A 20,733-nucleotide genomic window follows, 5' to 3' on the forward strand; every position below is an offset into this window, starting at 1 on the left:
GTAGCTGCAGCCTTGGGCTGCTCACTGAAAGGTGCCCGGTTTCAGAGGAAACATCTTCCTCATTTATACTTCTCCCTAAAAACATGCTGGTCTTCATAGACAGCACAGGTCATCTCCTGGAGTGGGCTCCCTAGATGCTGGGACAAACAAGAAAAGACTGCAGCAACCTGTACGAAAGAGGGGGATGCTCAGTCTTACCCAAAACGGAAAGTAACAGTTTGGCTTTTTTCTAGGGAGCTTATCTATGTTTAATGATGAAGGCGTTCTCATATGTGTACACTGGTAGCTCACTAACTGTGTTATAAGATAGCTGGTTTAGGTATGGGCAGCCAAAAAAGAGATGCTCAGAAAAGAAGTAGTGTGTATGGACTATGCACATTTTGTAGATGCTCCTAAAACTGAAAAATGCTTATTAGCCCTGAAGTGGTCAAGCCACAAAGCAAACTCGGGGACCTGCAGCTTCCACAATTGACACCCGAGCGCACAGAAACTCACATCTGCTCAAGTGACCGTTTCAGGCTGTGGCTGCTTCAATGTGAGGCTGCCTTGAAAACAAGGTTTCTGTGAGAACTCTGGAGAACGTGCACCCCTGGCTGACTTGGGCACGGTGAAATGAAGCTACTGAAGCCTCTGCTATGGGTTCACTGGGCCTGTGAGGCTGCGCTGAAAGCTTCTGGTCTTGCTAAGAGGCTGCGTTAGAGGGCAGTAGGAAACAGCTTTCTGCTGTTTGTCTCCGTTTGTTTTTTTCATCACCAACCTCTGCCTTGTCTCCCTCCTTTTCCTCCAGTTACCACTGTCTCCCTGGTTGAGAATAGCCGGATAGCCACAGGTGCCATGCTCCTCCTGGTCAGCCGAGCCCTCTTCATCCTCATCAGCATTTATTATTATTACCAAGTTGGACGCCGTCCCAAGAAAGTCTAATTCCTGGACTTTTTGTCATGGGAAGGGTGGGAGGGGGGGTTTGTGTCGGTAAATTTGCATTATAATTATAACTTTTTTTTTTTTGTTAGTCCCTTTTGTTTCTAAAGTGGTTTCCTTCTTTTCCACTTACCGGCATGAATCAGTGTGTAACCCAGTGCTGATGGCATTGCCAGGTGAAATGGGGCAGGGAGCGGTGTCAGGTGGGACCCCCAGTCCCTCTGTGGGAGGTGAGGAGCAGCAAGAGGATGGTTCAGGGAGGTGTGTGAGCCTGGCAGGCTCAGGGAAAAGAGCTGGTTTCCCAGGGGAAACTGGCCTATAGGATCACGGACTCTGAACCCACTGGAACAAAGCACAAAATAAGACCAGCACATTGAAACCAAATCCCTGAGGAGACAGGGCGGTAAGACAACCAACGAAGGACTCTGCTATTCCCCGTGGTAAGCTTGCACCTGCCTGGTGGAGTATGCCCCTGCGTACAGCCCATTCCCCTTTTAGTAAGTACTGACTACCCAGGTAGCAGGGAGCTGGACAGGGCTAGGTCAAGTTCAGTGCTTTGCAGCCAGCTCTTCTTTCCTCACTGCCAGAGGTGCCACCCTGTTTGTCTTTTTTGCACTGGTGCTGTGCAAAGCTTGGCAGGAGATAGAGCAAAAGAAGAGGGGAGGGAGACCCTTTTCTTGTTCCCTTTGCAGGGACAGCACTGGGAACAGCAGAGCAGCTTGAACTACAGTCTGAGAGAAGTGAATGAAGCTATCGGAGATAGCCCATTGAGCACAAAGACATCCTCTTGCCTGAGATGTTTTGTGGAGTTTTTTACGTTGGGGTCCTGTCCCCTTCACCCCAGAACACTTCCTGCAGCTGCAGCTTCACTGATAGTAGTAGCAGTGGTGGGCATGAGGTAGCATCTGATGCTTTAGTTAAGCAGGGGCTGGAGTGCTGTTGTGGTTAGCACTATTAAGAGCAGAGTGAGCATCAGTACAGCTGCTTGGGTCAGTAAGCAGCCTCTAGAGATGAGCCCACAGCTGTGGGAGGTGGTGTTCCAGCTCTGCTAATGTGCAGGCATCACATCTCTTCTGACCTTATGAAGAGAGGACCAAAGTCTGTAGTATTAAAATACCTAACTGGGATGAAGAACAGCAAGGAGCAGGGTGCGCAAAGGCATCTATGCCTTCTCTAGTTCACTCAACAACAGACTAAATGTGCTTTAGTACTCACTGGCCAGTTTCTCCAACACCTCCTGGGCTTAACAGCATTGGCTGCCCTACTTCCTAGTGCTTTCCTTGCAGATTATCCATGTCCACAGCTGGAGGTGGCGTTTTTTGTTCTCTATGGGACTAAAGCCAGAAGGTCTGTGTACAGGATATGGAATTCTTACTCATGCACTCCTGTTGACTGGATCAAAGCATGACCTGGAATAGAGCTGACATTCCAAAATCCCAGTAGAAAGATGCCTGTGCAAACAAAAGTGCTTGTGTGAACAACAGCCCTTGAGCTACTGGTGAGACTGGGATCTACGACTATTGCTGTTTAATATCTTAGTAGAGTTAGAAGAAGGTAGCAGGTAGTTACTGTATGTTGTGTTAGTGCTTTTGGCATTTAGAAGCAGCTGTATAAACTTGGGACACTGTGTGCATTGTACCTACTGGCCATGCAAAATGTCTGTCAGGTAAGAATATTGGAAATAGTTGAACCAGGAAACATCACAACTATATATATATATTAAATTTTTTTCCTAAAAAGTAAATCAAATGGAGAGGCAACATCCCAGAAGCAGGCTAAATTCTGGAGCCTCCCAACAACACATGCCTGCCAAGCTACTTTCAACACTTCCAAAATATGATAGTGAGCAACTAAAACTTGTATTTAAGAGGAGCCTTCCTGGTCAGGTAGAAGAATTGGGCTCTAAGAGGGAAACCTTTTCCCTGTGAAGCAGGGAATGATCAAGTTCAGCAGACCGACCGTGGTCTTATTACCACAAATAAGCTGTGTGTGGGAGCTGGAGCATGGCATGCTGTGGCTGTTGCTCTCACCCTGCACACCACCTGCACAGGCAGCTGCAATGGCTTCAGTCCAGTACTTTGGCTGTAGTTGTGGGTATAGGTACGTGAAGCTTGATTCTTTGTGTTTTGGGGGTCACATGAATGTATACACTGACTTGTTGGTTTTGGGGGGTGGGAAATGATGTTTCTAGGAAAGACAAGTAAAACTGACCACAGCAAAAGCAATCTTGCAGAAGAAGGAAGTGGAAGGTCATCTTAATACTGTCTTCCCATCTGTGTTGGCCACAGGTCCTAGGAACTTAGTTATGACTCTGGGTCTGTAGGTGGCCGCTGATTAGCGTACCTAGTGTACCTTGACATGTCATCCAGCAGGTGAGAGAAATGAGTTACTGCGCTATGTAAGAGCAGTTCTCCAAAGACTTCTTGATGGCTAAATCAGGTGGGGGGTGGGGGGAAGCAGTTGCAGCTTTCCAAAGGAGCTTTAAATGAGGTGAGGTCAGATTCAGCTGGTCCCCTGCTTGGTAGCTGCCTCTGCAAAACTTGAAGCAGTGAGCCACTTCTAGTTTTGCCAGTCAATGTCTCCTGCTCCAGTGTAGAGCAAAGCCTGGGAGAGTGACCAGTGGTAAGAGATTTCATGCTACTTGGTATCTAGTCCTGAAAGGGAAGAGATTAAGAAGTTTTATTTTCATGCTTCTTGCTATAAATGGATCGTGTAGAAAGTGTGGAAGTGGACTGGGGCTCTACACCTCTTCTACAACTAAGTGAGAAGGGGCAAATGGATGCCTTTGCTTGGCAATGGCTACAAAAAGGTGATGGTCCCTGGCATGGTCTCTTCTCATTAGCAAGGTGCTGCAGGAGAAACATGGCCAAGCCCATGTGAGGAAGTGAATTTGAATAGCAGGTGAGGTCGAGGAGGGAGTTTCTCAGGGTGGCTTGAAGATGGAGCCTGGGCAGAGCATCTGCACTGCTGCCAGAAACCAGCTGTGCCTGGTTGTCTTCACTCTGTTGTGAATGGGGGAAAGGAAGGAGGATGCTGGAATATTTGTACAGAACTGCATCCCTAAGGACAGAAGTGCTGGCATCACAGGTGCAAGTGGCAGTTGGGCATATAATGTGGGATCAAAAGCCTGAAGCATCACTTCAGGATCTGCTACTGAGCTGCTAAGAAAAAAAACTCCATCTTTATGGGCCTCAGTTTCCTTATCTGTTAAATTGTGAGAAAGCTCTTGGACCAACACCATCTCCCAAGGGAGACTGCAATGAATTACCTGCATTTGTATAATGTTGTGCAGGGTTAGGACTTGTGTTCCCCAGAGGTTGTGCTCTGAGCAGGCACAGGCCAGGACTAAGGCTGACCCCCTTGCTCTGCCAGAGGTAGACCCAAACCCTTGCATTCATAGAGCCCTCGCGTTTGAGGATGAAGAAAGCTTGTCATTCACATAACTCCCTACATCGCCTTATTTATGCCTAACCACTATTTGGCAAACTGGAGCTGGATACAAAGGAGAGGCTCTGTCTGTCCTAAGCTGGCTTCTCCTTTCTGGTCAAGGGTTTTTACTTGGGGGTGGGGGGTGAGGAGGAGAATGGGACACTTCAGTTTATACCTCATTTTAGCTGCTGTACCCAAGTTCATTCGTTCTCCTCTGGTAGGAAAGTGACTGTACTTAACACCAAGCAAATAGTGAAAATTAAAGCCGTTTCACTTCACTGTCACAATATCTTTCTTTTATTTTTTAATTTTTTAAGAAAAGCACACAAAAACCGTGCAGAGAGTGCTTCAGGCTTGTGTTCTGGTTTATATTACCAAAAAAAAAAAAAATCCTTTCAATATAAAAAAGCATTACAGTAGGGAATACAGGATAAATTAGCTCCACTATCTAATAAAAAGAACATTTACAGGTTTTTTTTTTTAAAATAGATTTCAAACGTTATTTCACACGTAGCCCTTTTCCCAGGCGTTTGTGACAGTCACTTGAGCATTAAATAACAGCCAGGAGGCAGGGGCACCAAGAGGGGCTGTGGGCTCACAGGCACAAGCTGCTTTTTACTCCTTCCACCCAAGGGCCTTGGGCCACGGTCACTGTACTACAGCGAAGGAGGCAGCAGCACGGCAGCTTCCTCCAGTCCCCAGCCTGCTGGAGCTCTCCAGCAAGCAGCAAATCTAGCTTGAGCCCCTTACCCCAAAATACTCACCAGAGCTGTTAAAAACAAATATAAAAATACAGTTGCTTCTCCTGCCTACTGTTCTGAAAACTACTGTACAACAGAGGGGGCAGCCACAAAACCAAAGGACAAAACCAACAAATTTACATGCTTTGCCATACAGCAGGAGTCTGCTTTCTGGTCTTGCTTGTTCGTTAAATTCCCCAGGGGGAAATGCCTTCTGCCTCTTACCACCTTCCACAGGTCTTCTCAGACTTGCACGTATCTTTACAGCTATCTCCAATTCTTGTTTAAAATGTGCTGCCTGGCCTTTGCTGGGGTTTCAAGCTGTGTTCCCAGTGGCACACTAGCCAGCTGCAGAGAGGATTTGAAGTCTTCAGCCAGAAAAGAGCAATGGGGGATCGGAGCAGGTAAGAAAGGCCAGAATAACAGAAGAATGAGAGCGATTTTAAGGTACAGGGACTACCATTAGGGAGAGAGGGAAAGTGAGAAAGCTAAACCCAGACAAAGCAATGAGTACAGAATTAGGAAAGCCAAAAGAGAAACAAGCAGAAGTCCTGCTTCAAGTGTGTATATTTATCACTTTGCACTTCGGTGCTTTTGGTCCAGTTCCCCCAGCTCTGATGTTTTTTTCCCCCATGCCACTGGTAGCAGAAAAAGGCTTTAAGGCTTTTTGGTTTTTTTCTTCCTTCAGCCACCCACCATGCAGGTACCCAAATATCCAAATCAGGTTATTCACCTTCCAGGCTCTGACCTGAGACAGCCAGGCCTTTACATAATAAACTGAGGGTAAAGGAAAAAATTGGAGACTGGGGGAGGCAGTTTGCTTCCCTTGCTCACATCCAGCCAAATTACTGTCTTTGCTGATGGTTTATTCATCCCTGGGGAATTGCTCTCCCAGAACAGTCACTGACACCAGCTCCTGAGGCAGAAGCAGAACAGATAAGCTCGCCTTCTGCTCAGCCCATTCCCTGCAAGACTAGCAGATGCAACAGATTTTTCCTATCTTAAGCACAGCACCTGCTGTTGGGTACAAATACTGCTGGGTTTTGGCTAGTGTAACTGTTTTCCTTCATTAAACAACAGACCAGGATTTAATGCTAAAATGCCTCATTAAAAGAAGATCCAGAGGGAAACAGTTCAGAAAAGCTTTCCACAAGGTTTAATGCAACATCTGAGGCCGCTCAGTAGCCCTGGCCGCCTATTACAATGCTGGAATATGCTGACTGCAGCACCGGGTGGGCTACAGCTCTACCTGCCCAGGCCCTCTCCTGCTGATGTGCAAATTGTTCTCAAATAAAACTTGGAAAAGCTCTAATGCCTCCTTCCTGTTCCTTAGCATCCTCATTCCCCAATCTGGATATTTAACCAGGATCTTTTTCTGTCATGGACAAGCCTTTCTGCTGCTTTCCTTCCTTCCCTGTAGCCTGTGCAGTGCCACTGGGAAAGCCCAAGGGACACAGCCCTGGTGGTGTCAGGGAACACCCAGGCAACATACCTGTTGCTGCAAAGTCAGGGCACGAGGTTACCGCTCTGCTCTTTGCTGCTGCCTTCTGCCCCCTCTCCCTGCTTGCCAGTGGTTACAGCTTCCAGAGGGGCTGGTTTCAGCCTATATAAAAGTGCTCCACAATCTGAGCCTATAAAATCTGTAAAAAGACCTAAGCTAAACAAGAAACCACAGCCCCTTCTGTCCTCCCCCAAGTAAAGTGAGTTTGGGGTCAGGGAGTAACCACATGAACAACTAAGGCAACAGGAATTGATGCTTCCAGAGGAGAGTGACCTGTCTGGGTCAATAACCACAGTCCCTGGGGCAGCAGCTGGGGTGGTTTGGCTGTCCGCTGGATGCTCTTAGAGCCTGCCTGGGGCCTCAGCAGTTCCACCTTAACCTCTGACCAAGGTCCAGCCCCAGGCATCTTTCTCAAGTTCACTTCCAAATGATTAAGTAGATGACACGTCAGTTAAATGTCAAACTATCTCAGGGGAGGAAACACTCTCAACTAACAGGCAGACTAAAACAATTCTGATTTGATGCTTTCATCATGAGCCCATGGGAGAATCCTGCAGGAAATCCTCTGAACAGAAGTAACGCCACAAGACTCTTTCAGGCAAACAGTGTGGGAGTGGCTGACAAACCTCAGCCTCCTCCATCCAGCACCATGCCTGGACCTCCCCTTAGAACTGGAAAGCATGTAAGAACCACTGCAAATATTTATGCTAACAGAGCACCACAATCCACTTTTTGCAAGTATGAAGGGAAAGGCAAAGGCTGACAAGATTTAATATTTCCTTGCCTTCTCAGGAAGGCAGCAGTATCAGTGATTCTTGGCCAGAGCCATAATTTTTCCCAGCAGATGGAAAGACAGTAGGGAACCGTTTGGTTTCTTTCTTTTTCACAACAACGAACAGTAAATCTTAGTAAAAACAGAAAGGTAGGCACCAAATTCTCGACCATCAGCCAGCCTTAGCTGAATCCCATTGCTATATGAGACTATGCTGCCCCTGCCTGGGGCTCCAGAGGAAAGCCAGCCTCACTGCAGTGCTTGACTTCTCTGGCAAGCTTCAGGTGACGAGGGCAGAGCTTCCACTGAAGCATGTGTGTTTTCATTTCGTGGCTGGGAATTCAAGCCAGAACCATGCAAACGATGACTACCTACTTCTTAGGTAAGCCACCACTGCTTGTTGCAAACCCACCTGGACAGTCCAGACTTTGGCTCATCCAGCCCCTGCATGTCTGTTCTTCAGTCCTTTGCTGTCTAAAGCATGACAAAGTCGTGAACGGTAGCCATGGCCTTGCAGGAGAGACAGCTGTGCCCGTCCTCCCGCTCCCGCCCGGCCGGCTCCATCAGTCTCTAGTGCAATCAGCTGCGCTGGGCTCCTGCTCCACGGCTGCTGCGGGTGGCTCTGGGCAAGGGTCCGGTGTACAGTGTAGTGCACATCACCTCAAAGTTCCAGCCCCTGAAGTACAATCCTTTTGGTCATTCATATATTACAACCTCTTTTTTTTTTTTCTTTTTTTTTTTTCCCTACCCCATTTTGTTAAAAAAAATAAAGTTTTTTGGGTGTTTTCAGGTTTTGTTTCTTCTGATTTTCCTTCTTCCGAGCATGTGGGGAACATGGTGGTTCATGGGCCACCTCTTACTGGATCCCTCGAAAGAGACACATAGCAAAGATCATGGCGAACAGCTGGGAAGGGGTGGGGGTGGGGAAGAAGAGGGCAAAAACAAAACAGAGAACCACAAGAGTCAGCTGCATCTTCCAGAAGATCGGCAAAGCCCTCCCTGGCCCTGGGATCACTCCTGTCAGTCCCTCCTGCCCCGCAGGCAGTGAGGCAGTGAAGGGGAACCCTTTTCACCACCTGCGGAAGGCAGTGGAAAAACTTTTCTATTTTTCCTGAATGCGATCCCCCCTTCCCCTGCCCTGCCCCCGCTCCCTGCCTCCCCCTGCCCCGTTTGTAGCTACAGCAGCAGCCTGGCTTCATTCCCAAACTGCCTTTGGTGTAAGCAGGGGGGCAGACTCCACCATCCCTGCTCTGCACTTCATTGCCACAGCCTGGAACAGGCACAGCATGGCATGTGTGGGGGCTGCTGGAGTTCTCTGCCCAGATCCCTCTCCTTTGCACAAGACAGGACTGGGGAAAGCACACAGCCTTTCCCCGGCAATACTGCAGGGACATCGCTTCTGGGCAAATATTATATCTGGTAGAAGCCTGTTCCTCAGAAACATTGCCAAAGAGTCAGGTACTAATGAAGGATAGTGAAGATGCTCTGGAGCTAATACACTTTCAGGCTCTAAACAGAAGTTATTAAAGCAAAGGCTGGGTTTGAACACATTAACCAAGTGATAGATTAGCCAGCTTACTGGGGTGCTCTGCAAGGAAGGCAGTGACTGTGTGGGGCCCTGGGGCAGGCGGTGGGTCCCCAAAGACCCCGTGGCCAGTGTGGCAGGGCACCAGCCCTGCAGCGAGCCTAATGTGAGGCAGCACTGCAAGCGCGTGGCACTGCAGGTATGCAGCACCAGTTATTTCCCTGCCTTTCGTCAAGCACCTGCCTCTTTCCAGGCTATCAAAACCACATTTTAATTAATCTGCTTGGACTTCGCAGAAGCAGCTTCCCCTGGCAAGGGGGAGCACCTGCCTGTCTGCCTCCCTGCTGGACATCTACCTGGACATCTACTGACACTGCTCTTCTAAGTCACACAACACTAAGTACCTCAATAGCCAACACTCCAATGGCAAGGGCTCCTGCAAGGTACACATAGGTCTCAAAGGAGTTCAGGATCACAGTGTAGCAGCCCTAGAAAGGACAAAGCATGGTGAGACACACCTGAGCAGCACATTGTCTTGTTCTCCCAGCATAGCCCTCATTAGTACAAGAGGCGCTCTCAGATCCAGGCACGGTAAGCATGGCTCCCTCTCACCCCCTCACTCAGCCCCACAGCACAGCAGGCAGAGACCCACCGGACAGTGCTGGGGAGGGGAAGGCTTTGCTGCAGTCACATTCGCAAGCCCTCAGTGACCACAAGGAACTGTGACTTCTTGCAAAGCAGAGAGGACCAGCACAGGAGAAGCACTCCTTCTGTAAAGGGCATGCTAAGCCCAGAGGAAAGGACCCTCAGGGCAGGTGACAGGCAGTCCAGGATGGCTAGGTAAAAGGATATTTATTTAAAGCCAAGGCAGGAGATTCTTGAATCCTGTCATAGCCAGCAGCTCTTTCACACCCCAAGACCTTTTCTCTGTGCCTTCCCCCAAAGGAGCATGGATGAACACCTGTTGACCTTCTGGCTGTAGTAGAATCAATTTCATTAATAACCCAGGGCCATGCACTACAGCAATCCTTCCACTTATGCAGCATAGTTTAATCATCATCTTTAATGTCATTTATTATTGCTCATACAATTAACAGCAGGTAAATCTTCTGCAAAGATTTCAGGATATTTCTAGAAATCACCAGTTTATCCTGGCCTCAGCTTTCCCAGCCTAAAATTCCAATCCACCAGCAGATTTTGGCAAATAGGAAAAGTAGATCCGAGTTTGTCCAATGTAAAAAGTAGCTCTCCTCCCCACTCAGAATATTTTTCACACATACACACTTAATGTCATCCTGCTGGGATGATTCAATCACCTGATTTTTTCCTTCTGCCCATAAAGGAAATGTCTGAACTTCAAAGACAGCACAACAGTTACATACTGTTGTCCATGACATTCCCTGCTCGCTGCCAGTGAGACACAACCAGGGTAGAGCAAGGAACAGCACGGAGAGGATCCGCTCATGCGGCAGACCCAGGGAGCGCAGACCGTCTGGGCAGTAACTGAGCTGTTCTAACCACGCTTTTGTCAACATGAGACCGCTCAGCAGCAGCTCTGTTTGGGCCATGATTCAGCCCAGTTTTCAGGGAGAAGCATCCTACCCAGCAATGAAATGTTTGGGTGCTTGCCAGAAGTCCAACCTTAACCCAGCTTCCAGCATGCCCCGCTCAGCTGGCTACAAACGGGGGCGAACACAAGTGTGGCCAGCACTATCCTACCAGCATGGTGTCCCAAGAGCCTGACTTTGCTCCAGGAATGCCTGAATTCAGCCATCGGTTGCTTGAAAGCATCTCTCCCATTTTACAGAATTGCCTCCCTGTGTGCTCGGTGACACTCGCTGTGCACACGGCTTCTCCCACAGACACTGCGGTGACAAGGACTCATAGGAAGCCTCCTCTTTCCATAGGAGTGGTAGGCCTCAGCATCACCACTTAGGGAAAGCTAAATCCGTTATCTGCTTTAATGCTCTTTCTGAAACTGCATTTCCCTTCCCCTCCCTGCTCTTTGTCATCTCCCGCTCTCTCTATTCCCTGTCTACTCACAGCAATCAGACCTGGCAGCTGCAGTACGGTGCTGTCTGCTGTGATCTCCCACCCAGAGTGCCTTTGCCAGCCATTTCCAGCTGCCAGGCAAGGAGCAGCTCACGCACTGCTTCCAGACTCCTTTACTCTCACAATCTGCTACTGAGTGCTGAAAAGAGGACCGCTGCCTAGCCTGGAGAAAAGAGGAGGCTTGTTATATGCAGTCTTTACAGAGCTCAGCTGGCTTGCTAATAGTGAGGTGAACAGTCAGCAACTTTGCAAGAAAGTTTCTTAAAACTTCAAGCCTTGGTGACATTGTAAGGAAACATCACTGTAGTATCAGTGTCAATAATGTCTTATGCTGAACTGTCTTGTTCCAGTCTAGTATTAGGAAAAAATTGCCAAATAGAGGGGCCTGGCAAAAGAAATGTCCTTTTTCTACTGTAAAGAGTAAAAGAGGAGAGAAATGCAGCTTTCCAACACTCCTCTTCCTTGGAAAACAGACATGGTTTTCTGTGGCTGTTTAACCCTTGATCTCTTGGTTGCTTATGTTGTTGGCGAGGAGTCTTTGTGGACTAGACTGGAGCCACTGCCACAGCCAGTGGGAGCCAACCTCTTCCCACCCTTGCTGACCTGGGCTGGCTTTCTAATTAACTTCTCAGAGATAGTACTAACCTTCAGAAACACAGTAAAATTTCCTTTGACGTAAATTTCCACCCCACCTCTCAATCCCTTGGGAACATCTTCATATTTCTGCTGATACAGCACAACATGGACTTAGCAGTGCACACAATGAAAGGGGATTTTCAAACTCAGACATATGCCATAACTTCAAAAGCTGTCAACAGAAGCGTAATTAGGATGTGAGCTACAGTCAGAATGGCACAACCTGCCGGCTTCACCAGCTACCCACGACCACCACAGCCATCTCTCCGCTCACTGTGGAACTCCTTTTCCTAGTGTTCAGCTTCTCTTACCTGTCGATTCTGAAACCTCTCAACGCCTGTGAGGCAGGCTTCCTTGTTGACAAACATCCCTTCCCGGCTCTGGAGTTCTCGCTGGCAACAAGCCTCTGGTGTCGCCTTTTCCAAAGAGGAGTATGGAAAATGAGGGACAGATTCAAAATCTTCTGGTCCATTCACTCCACAGCAGGCAAACTACGGAGGGGCACAGAGAAGAAAGGAAGAGAGAGTTGACACTTTGCCCTGAAAAGCATATATGAGAAATCTACCAAAGACCTATCCTTGTAGAGATCAAAGTTTTAGTCAAAGCAGAGACAAAACAACTGTTGTTTCCAAAGAAATGGGTTGTGCTTGTACCCTGGATCTTCTGTTTCATCAAAGCTGCTTTATAATGTCCCCCTGTTCCCACGTCATACTGTAGACTCTAAGGTACCATTGGGAATAATGCCATGAACCACATTGGACTTTGGAGCACATCCAGAATGACTTGCTTGAGATCACCCAGCAAGTCTGTAAAGGGGGTCAGCAGCACAATCCAGGCTCCTGCCCGCCTGTTCACCCCACAGCTAATGGCTGGGATTGTGGCTGCTCTAAGGCACTGCCACGCGATTCAAGTAAGGTCCCTTTTTAGGATTCAAGTCAGGTCCTTTTTAAGGATTCAAGTCATACTCTGTCTCCTTTCAGTCAGCAAAAGGAAATGTCTTTATTAAAGTCCTGAATCAGCACGAAGGGCAGCAATCATCTTTTTCTTTTAAGATTAAAATTGACTTTTCATCTGCAGAGCCTGACATCCTACTCTTCAATCCTAAAGCGATACACCGTGGGCTGTACCGAGCACTAAGTTCACATGTGTACACAGAAACACACACAGAATTTGTAGCAGATAATAACAACTCCAATTCCAATGACAGTCAATCTGTAACCTGCCTGATTAGGACTGCAATAAGAAAGTCAATGTTGACGGCTAATATTTCTATACTGAAAATATACCATTAGGCACACTCCTGCCTAATCTGCCACCTACCAACTCATTTCACAAGAGCTAACAAAATGTCATTAGTTAGCACCAGTCTTTGGCTGCTGTTGGCTGGGAATAGTTCTGAAGCAGTCTGCAAGGTGAAAGGTCCAAGATAAATGCAGCGATGTCCAGCTGCAGACAGCTCCACGGCTCCGTGCTTGCTGTTCAAAAGCTGGGGGTACCCAGTTAGGTCAAATGCCTCAGGCTCTGGCAAACCACAAAGGCTGACTCAGTCACTGGGAGCATCTCATGGGACTGACAGCAGCTTGCTTTGAGAAAGACCAGCTGCCAGCCAAATTCTCATCTACCTCCCACCACCACCACAAACCCCAGTGCTGCGCTTGATGCGCCAGGATGGCTGAAGCTGGCTGGCCCTGGGCAAGCTGAGGGTCCTGGCTGAGTACCGTGTTGACGGCCACTGGCCATGGGCAGCGCGGGACTGGCACAGCCTGACTTACTGTGATCATAACAGAGTTCCAGGTAGAAGAGAAGACGTCCGTGTCATTGTTCCTCAGGTAATGCTTCTTCAGCTCCTTGGTGAAAAACTCTCTGGTCAGCTGAAATGCACAAAGTGGAAATGTAAAGGCTACTGCCAACACCTTTCTCAAGCACTTCCCAAATCTCCCTTCTGTGAATGCTAAGGGTTGTTATGCTAAGGGTTGCTTGGTTGTTTTGGTTTTGTTCTTTTTTTTTTTTTTTTTTTTCTTTTGCAAACCTTAGAGGACAAACTTGGGAAAAGCCACTGGCTGAATTGTAATTACATCCAGGGTGAATGGCACCTGTTGAATAAACCTGTTGCTCATTAAAAATCAGGACTGAATTATATCTGTACTTGTAAGGTAATGTTTACACTTAGAGGTTGGTTGTTTAATTTTTAAAAGGTTTTGTTGTTAAAAATTTTCAGCATTATTTGAAAGTGCTTCATAAGTTGAAACAGGACTAAAATAGATTTTAGAAAGAACTTCCAATCCACACTCAAAGAGATCTTTAACTTACATCATGAGGTCTGCCATCATGATCTTCCACTCACTTTTCATCTCAAACCAGTTAACTTCCTACTAACAACAGGGGAACTGCTCTGAATTTACTTCCATGTGTGAAAAAGCAGAATAAAGCCTTAATATGAAACTTTCTGGGAATGAAAAGGAAATAAAAATCATATAACAAATATGAAATGTTCAAGTCAACTTACAAATCGGAAAAGAAGGACTATTTCCCTGACAATGCTTTAGATTATCTAAACTCACCCACACACATGAAGAAAAAAAATCCTCATTATACATTTCTAGTGTTTAGATAATTTAAACATTTTTCCTCAGGTCAGCAATATAAACAAAAGGAATTTCATTTACTCCTGTTTACATTTACAGTAAAACAGAAAACCTGAACATTTTGGCTCAGTGTCTTCTTAAAAAGTTAAGACACCTTGAAATTACATTTACTTAGGATCACTCTCTGGAGGACTACTAAATATACAAACCTAACACGATTCAATCTCATTGCCTTTCTATCAATTCAGGATAAAAACTTCAAGGAATCCCCTTTTCAGGTTCCCAATAGGTCTTCACTTGTGTGGTCCCTTCTCCAAAATACATTGTGATTTGTGATCCACAGAGGCAAATCTCTCCGCCACTGCAAAGGCTCAGTGAGGGGGGTTGGACTTGGCTGCATACAGCACTGCTCTAGGTTGCATATCTGCAGGATCAGGAATTAAGCTGCTTAAGCTGCCTGAAAAAGTCTCCTTTTTCTTTTTTGCTGTTGTTCATACAGCAGTGCACATGCAGTAACATATACTGCTATAAGTTGGTTTCGGGTTTTTGACATGCGACGTGAAATATCGCACATACATATGAATGAGATGCATGGGTGGGAAGAAAAGCACAAGCACAAAATTGTTTATTTCCATTGTAACTGCATCACAAAATTTAAGGAAAAAAAGAGAGGGCTGTGGTGATTCTTTAAAAGACCCCAAATACCACTTAATACTGACTTCTCTTTTAGAAATACAAATTAAGGCCAAATTTAATGACTAAATCAATAGTGGGTAAAAGTTTGTTACAAAGACTTGAATTATGCAGGTAGCTCAATCTCACTACCTTTTAATTAGATATGCCACTAATACCTAAATTACTTTTATGGGACAGCTATTAACTCATTTTTTGCTTTTGAATATTAAAATACCAGAAAACATTTTCCACTGGGAAGTTGGTGCACTGAGGGAAGGTCAGATTAGATGATGCTGAAATATGACCTCAGTGTTCTCCTTTCCTCCCCTTTCTCTGCGTACTTTATCCACACAGCATACTACCCTGCAGAGACAGCAGCACGTTTTTTTGACGCTTGTCTGTTTTGAAGCACAGACTTTGAAACTGATATTACCATTGGTAATAATCCCAGCCGGCTGCCTTTGGCTGGGTCTAAAAAAAAGTCATTTAAATATAAAGTGAAACCTTTATTTTGACAGCAGCAACCCCAGAGGAAATTGTTCAGAGTTTGTGTGCGATTTTTACGAGACTTGGCTTAAAACAAAGCCTAGTGCTGGAAGGGTAAGTTTGCCAGGAAAATAACTGATTCCATTTTGTTGCTCTTAAACTGTTTGTCCTGAGCATCTGACGTTCAGAATAATGGGGGGGGGGGGAAAATCAGCAGAAGCATCTTTCTTCTTTCAAAAAATTGCTGACAAAGGAGGATAACAGTCAACAAGACAGTCCTACTCATGTGCCTCCAGCCCCCCTCTTGCTGAAGCTAGTAACGGCACTGATGAGGTCTGTGCACATTGGAGTACTATGGCAAGAACTATTCAGAAGGGAGCAAAGGACCTTCTAAGCAAACTAGATCTTCGCACACACTTCTGACGACACAGCTATATCAGCCAGAGTCATGAACAATAACAGGCTGTTCAGCCATGGTTTTTCTAGCTGTGCTGGGGGGAACATCTCAAATACAGAAGCAGCACGTGCATGTGAATGTTTACATGCCAGTGAATGAAGTGGGACTGTTTTGTCACACAGGTTCAAAAAATAGCTTGGCTGGGACTACTGCAGCCAGATGAAGGGGACTTACGAAAAAGGCAGCATTTCTGCATAAAACAGGTGTGCCAGCACTGGCCAGGAATGTCACTGCCTTCTCATGCAGCACTATGTTCAAGAATACGGAATGCTGTGCAAGAAGCTGGCTTCATGGTGCCTGCTTGCAAAACAGGGAGCATTCCTGTCTATGGCTGTATCTGCCAGAGCATCCTAACCTTTCTGATAGAGTACAGTGCTTGTACTGTAGGTACCCTGTGCTGCACTTGTCACTTCCACAGTGCCTTCTACCCAAGAGACCCCCAGCTGCTCAACTGAGGGATGGATGGTTCATGTTCTTTAGTTTTTGCCTTATGTCTGAGAAAACAGAGGTATCAGGAACCCAAGTGACTTGCTTATTCAGTGTCAGAACTGGGGCTGAAAATACAAGCATCCTGACTCCATCCAGAGCCCTGCCACTGGACTCATCTGTTCCCACCATCCTGCTTTCTTGCTTGCTAAGACAATTCACTAAGAAAAAGAGTCAAATACCCCTCCAGCGTTTTTCCCATCCAGACCTCTGAAGGGCATATAAAGAGCAATTCCTGTACGTAAGTGAAGTTACTCTTTTCATAATCTCTCTCTATGGTTCACAGAAGATGTTCTTTTATGGGGGATCTTCTAGATGAAAAAGGGTTCTCCACCCTCCAAAATCTCCTTTACAAAGGAAGAGAAACTCTGGTACTCCCATAGCTGATTAACAACAGCCTTCCTCTTCAGAAACTGGTTTTAAACAGTTCTTTGGAAGTGCAAGTGGACTTGCAGATCACAGTAGCTCACCATTGCAAACATCACTTTCACTCACCTTACCACTACACTCTGCTTCACTGACTTTTCCTCTCATGTCAAATCTCAGCAGAAAACATCTCTTTTCTCCCTTATTTTTGTCTCTTAATCTCTTTCTCTCCCTCAGCTATTACTAATTTAACTCTATTGAGTGTTTGGGAGCTAGTCTGGGTGTATACAAGAGAAAGCTGCACTGAGCATTATCTGGAAAGCAAATAGATAGAACCTGCCTTTCTCTTTTGTCTCATTTCACGCACCCAGTGGGGCCACAGCCATATGGACTGGTGCAATGACCATCACAGGAACCCACCTGGTAAGCTTCCAAGAAATTTAGGTTGTCTAAATGTGCCTTTACCTCCACATGCCTTGAAAGTAACTCGTTTCACAGGGAAGAGAAAAGCAGAACTGAACCTGACCTTACATTGCTACTGTGAAGAATTCTTCCTAACATGGGGTCATTGAAAGACCACTTTTGTCCCCACAGACATCCTGGCCAGCCATCTAGCCTCACCCTAACCCAAAGAGGACAACAAAAGTAGCCACAAGTAGTTATCAAGCCAGAGGAGCTACCACCAAAATATATAGCAACAGCAAAACAAGAGTTGGTTGTTTGGGTTTTTTTCAGAAGAAACCTGAGGAGAGAACAAACCACAAGAATTTGCAGACTGAGTTTAACTCCCGCATAGAGCCATCCCTAGCTATGTTGGGGTTTGATGTTCTTCATTCCTTCCCATTTAAGCCCTTCCTGTCAGTCATTCTGGCAGAGTGGGAAGCTGGTGATGCAGACAAGGAGACAAGCTCAAGAAAGACAGAAGTTTGTTCCCCTTCAAGTTTTATCTCACAAAACATTGTCAGATGCCACAGAAGTCTGGAATAACCACTGTGACCTTATCTTGCAAGATAACATGTCCTCACATGACCCACAGCTTACATGGGAGTGGAAGGTACTGATGCTTTGCCCAGAAGCAAGATGTAAGCAGGCTTTTCGTGACTGGGGGAGGAGGACACAGCCCCAGCCCTGCAGTCACCCCCACCCCCCAGGACTCACAGCAAGCCTGGCTATTTTCTTGTATCTTTTACCAGTTTTGCACAGGGAAGGTGGGAGCAGTCAGCTGCCAGCTGCTTGCCCAGCCCCTGCTCACCAGGGACCATGTTCTCTGTGTCATGAAGCCTGTACCTGGGTCTACAGGGCAGTTCCTACGTTTGCAGTCTGCGGCTTCGCTGAACCAAAGAAATTCTCTAAAAACTCCTAACAGCAGTGCTGTAATGACCAGAACACACCAGACCCCACCATGCTGCAATCTATTTATGGAGCAGTAGCTGTTCCCATGTGGGCATGGCCTCAAAGCCTAAGCTGGAAAGGGGCACCCACTGTGTGTACAGAGTGCCATTCAGATCTGCCACTGCCTTCAGATCTGAGGCAAAGCCAACAGACCACCAGCTTATACAGGGTGGTGGTGCTGCAGAAATCCTCTTACTACCTTCCCCAAGACCATCCTACTGCAGAAACAATCACATTGTCTTGCTGTGAGCTTCCTAAGTCTTGATTCTTTGCTTAGCAAAATCTTTTTATCTGAATAAAATTAAAAGTATATCCTGTCTCAGGAAAACCATCTTTATACATGGCCCTTCTATGCTTATGCCACATTTCTGTCATGTTCAGTACAGGGAATGTGTTGTACATGCTGTTACTACTGTCAGAGGCCAAAAAAAAGGATACTAACAGTAATTAGTGACCATCTCTACTGGCCAATATTTTTTCACAGCCATCACTCAGTCATATTTCAAAAATGGGATGACTTCAGAAGGATGGACTAGTTCAGTCAGGCTCTTTGCCCATGTGCAAACATGAAAAGAATGAACAAACCTTTGCTGGTTAAAGACAGAAATGAGACTACGCTTACTGCTAGTGTAGTAAAAGCTTAATATTAGCATAGGGGAGGCATGGTAGCCATAGAATAATATGTATAGCAACAGAGTAAAGAAAGGCTACATCATACAAAGCTGTGGAGAGAAGGACCAGAAACTTGTAAGCAGGGCAATATGCAAAGGCTCCATTGATAAGACTCAAAAGGGGGAGCCTTGCTTAGGGCAGATCAGGAGGATTATCTTACAAGCAGCATTGAGAGGAATCTGGTGAGCACCAGAACATAAAAATTCAGGAAGGAATGTGATTAGAAGATGCACAAGACAGTTTTTGCACTGCAGAGGAAGCATTGGCTCTGTTGGCAAAACAGGTTTCACTATTAATATTAAACACATTCTATATTGAAAAGAGTTGGTTTTAACCTTAGTGTGACTTTATTTAAAACTTTCCTCTGTTGGAATGTGCAACTGGTTTGGCTTCAAGAGAATCAGGAAGACTAAAAACTCCAGGATTTCAGTAGTCCCTCAGTGTGTACCTCCTGTGCGTGTAAACCACCCACCCTGCACATGCCAGGCTAGTTAGCATTCACTGGCTTGCTGGCAGATCGGCAGACTGAGGGCAGTAGTGAAGCAAGTTTGTCGGTATTTGTAACAAACAGTTGCTCGACAAATGAAGTAGCCACTCTCTAATACCATGCTCTAGCTGGGCACAATTCTAACGGGATTCGGAGTTTGCCCACCATCAGATACTCACATTTTCTCTGAAGATAAAAGCCAGGATTGCAGCCGAAAGCTCCGCCAGGAAGATTAACAAAATAAACATGAAGAACTGGAAGAGAGAAGATGCAAAAACAAATAAACAAAACAAAAAAAACCCCCAACAAACCAAACCAAAATACAGTAAGACCACATTACATGGAGGGTAACAAACATGCGGTGCATATTACCAATGAAGGTGGTTGAAGCAACAATTAGAAATAAACACAAGAGAAATCTGAAATTTTTTGTGTGTGTGTCAGAAGGTTATTGAAGGTCCTTCTGAAACAGAAGGCAGGCAGATGGAGCCAGAAGTACCATTGTGATCCCCAAGCACTGATTTATAAACAGTGTTTGAAATGCTGTGTACCGCGCATTTTGGTAAATGGAGAGAGAATTCAAACTACCTGCTTGGAGTGGGCAAAATCTTGTTTTGTTGTCAATTATCAAAGCTATAATGATTTTTCCCCACTGGAAATGTGCACGCACCACCCTGTCCCATTTGTCTTCTTGCTTCTGCAGTGGAAACAAAAGGAGCCTGGGCTCAAATGACAAAACAAGAAGAGTCAGATGAGCAGGCACTTCAGTTGCTAACAGAATGCTGTTGCTTGATTTTGCTGAACTAGTTAACTCCATAATGTATTCTTACTGCTTGAGTTTTCTGTGTGGCTTCTTTTTTCCAGCTCTGAGACACTTTTAATTTCACCACAGGAGGGCAAAGAACAAGTGATGAGAATGAACGATGCTTTACAAATTCACATCATCATCCATCAAGGGATCTCAGCATAGTCACTAAGAGGTCTAAGGTGGTGATCAAGTGATTAATCCCATCACCCTGCTAATTGCATTTCATTTACTGATTACTGGGAGACACATGCTCACCCAAGCTCTGGCACAGATCTGTGCAGATGTAGAAGCAGCCATTCCCCGATTATCTCTGATAGGCTTCATTATCATTCCCAAACTGATTTAGACTTACACTGTGCGGTCTGCATTACAGATTTGTAACTGTTACTGTAGAAAAAACATGAGCAGCCATTAGGGCTGATGAGAAGTTGCTGATGGATCATCGGTGTTTCAGAACTTGCTCTCATTCTACATTTTGAGGAAAGTAAAAATCTGCTTATTATGTTTTGCCTTCCAAAATTAAATCGATTACTGATCTATGAGAGCACTTAAACAGCCAGCTGGTTAATGCATGGGACATAGCAGCCTCACATTCAAGTTCATGCTTAAGACTGAACACTTGAACACAGGTACCCCCCTGCCCCATTCCAGGTGAACATCCTGAGGAGCGGGGTCTCACATGTTCATCAGAAATCCTGCTTTAGCTCCTGGAGATGGTTAGAGGTTTATTAGAAGTTTCCAGAAAT

The 20,733-nt window shown here is 45.9% G+C and overlaps 2 protein-coding genes across 10 annotated transcripts in view; one reads left to right on the forward strand and one right to left on the reverse strand.

Moving 5' to 3' along the window:
- The window catches only part of TP53I11 (tumor protein p53 inducible protein 11), a 26,186-nt gene extending 21,550 nt beyond the window's left edge, over positions 1 to 4,636 (forward strand). Inside the window, exon 7 of the mRNA XM_037394017.1 lies at positions 788 to 4,636. Coding sequence (XP_037249914.1) covers positions 788 to 921 — 134 coding nt within the window. The 3' untranslated portion in view covers positions 922 to 4,636. The remainder of the gene's footprint in view (positions 1 to 787) is intronic.
- TSPAN18 (tetraspanin 18) overlaps positions 4,627 to 20,733 on the reverse strand; it is a 124,602-nt gene continuing 108,495 nt past the window's right edge. For all 9 annotated transcript variants that reach the window (XM_037394008.1, XM_037394014.1, XM_037394012.1 and 6 more), the window contains 5 exons: positions 19,359 to 19,433; positions 13,346 to 13,444; positions 11,885 to 12,064; positions 9,290 to 9,373; positions 4,627 to 8,264 (listed from right to left, as the gene is read on the reverse strand). In XM_037394008.1, the coding sequence (XP_037249905.1) occupies positions 8,217 to 8,264; positions 9,290 to 9,373; positions 11,885 to 12,064; positions 13,346 to 13,444; positions 19,359 to 19,433 (486 nt within the window). In that variant the 3' untranslated portion in view covers positions 4,627 to 8,216. The remainder of the gene's footprint in view (positions 8,265 to 9,289; positions 9,374 to 11,884; positions 12,065 to 13,345; positions 13,445 to 19,358; positions 19,434 to 20,733) is intronic.

The sequence above is a fragment of the Falco rusticolus genome, chromosome 7 (assembly GCF_015220075.1).
Source record: "Falco rusticolus isolate bFalRus1 chromosome 7, bFalRus1.pri, whole genome shotgun sequence".
Lineage (NCBI taxonomy): Eukaryota > Metazoa > Chordata > Aves > Falconiformes > Falconidae > Falco > Falco rusticolus.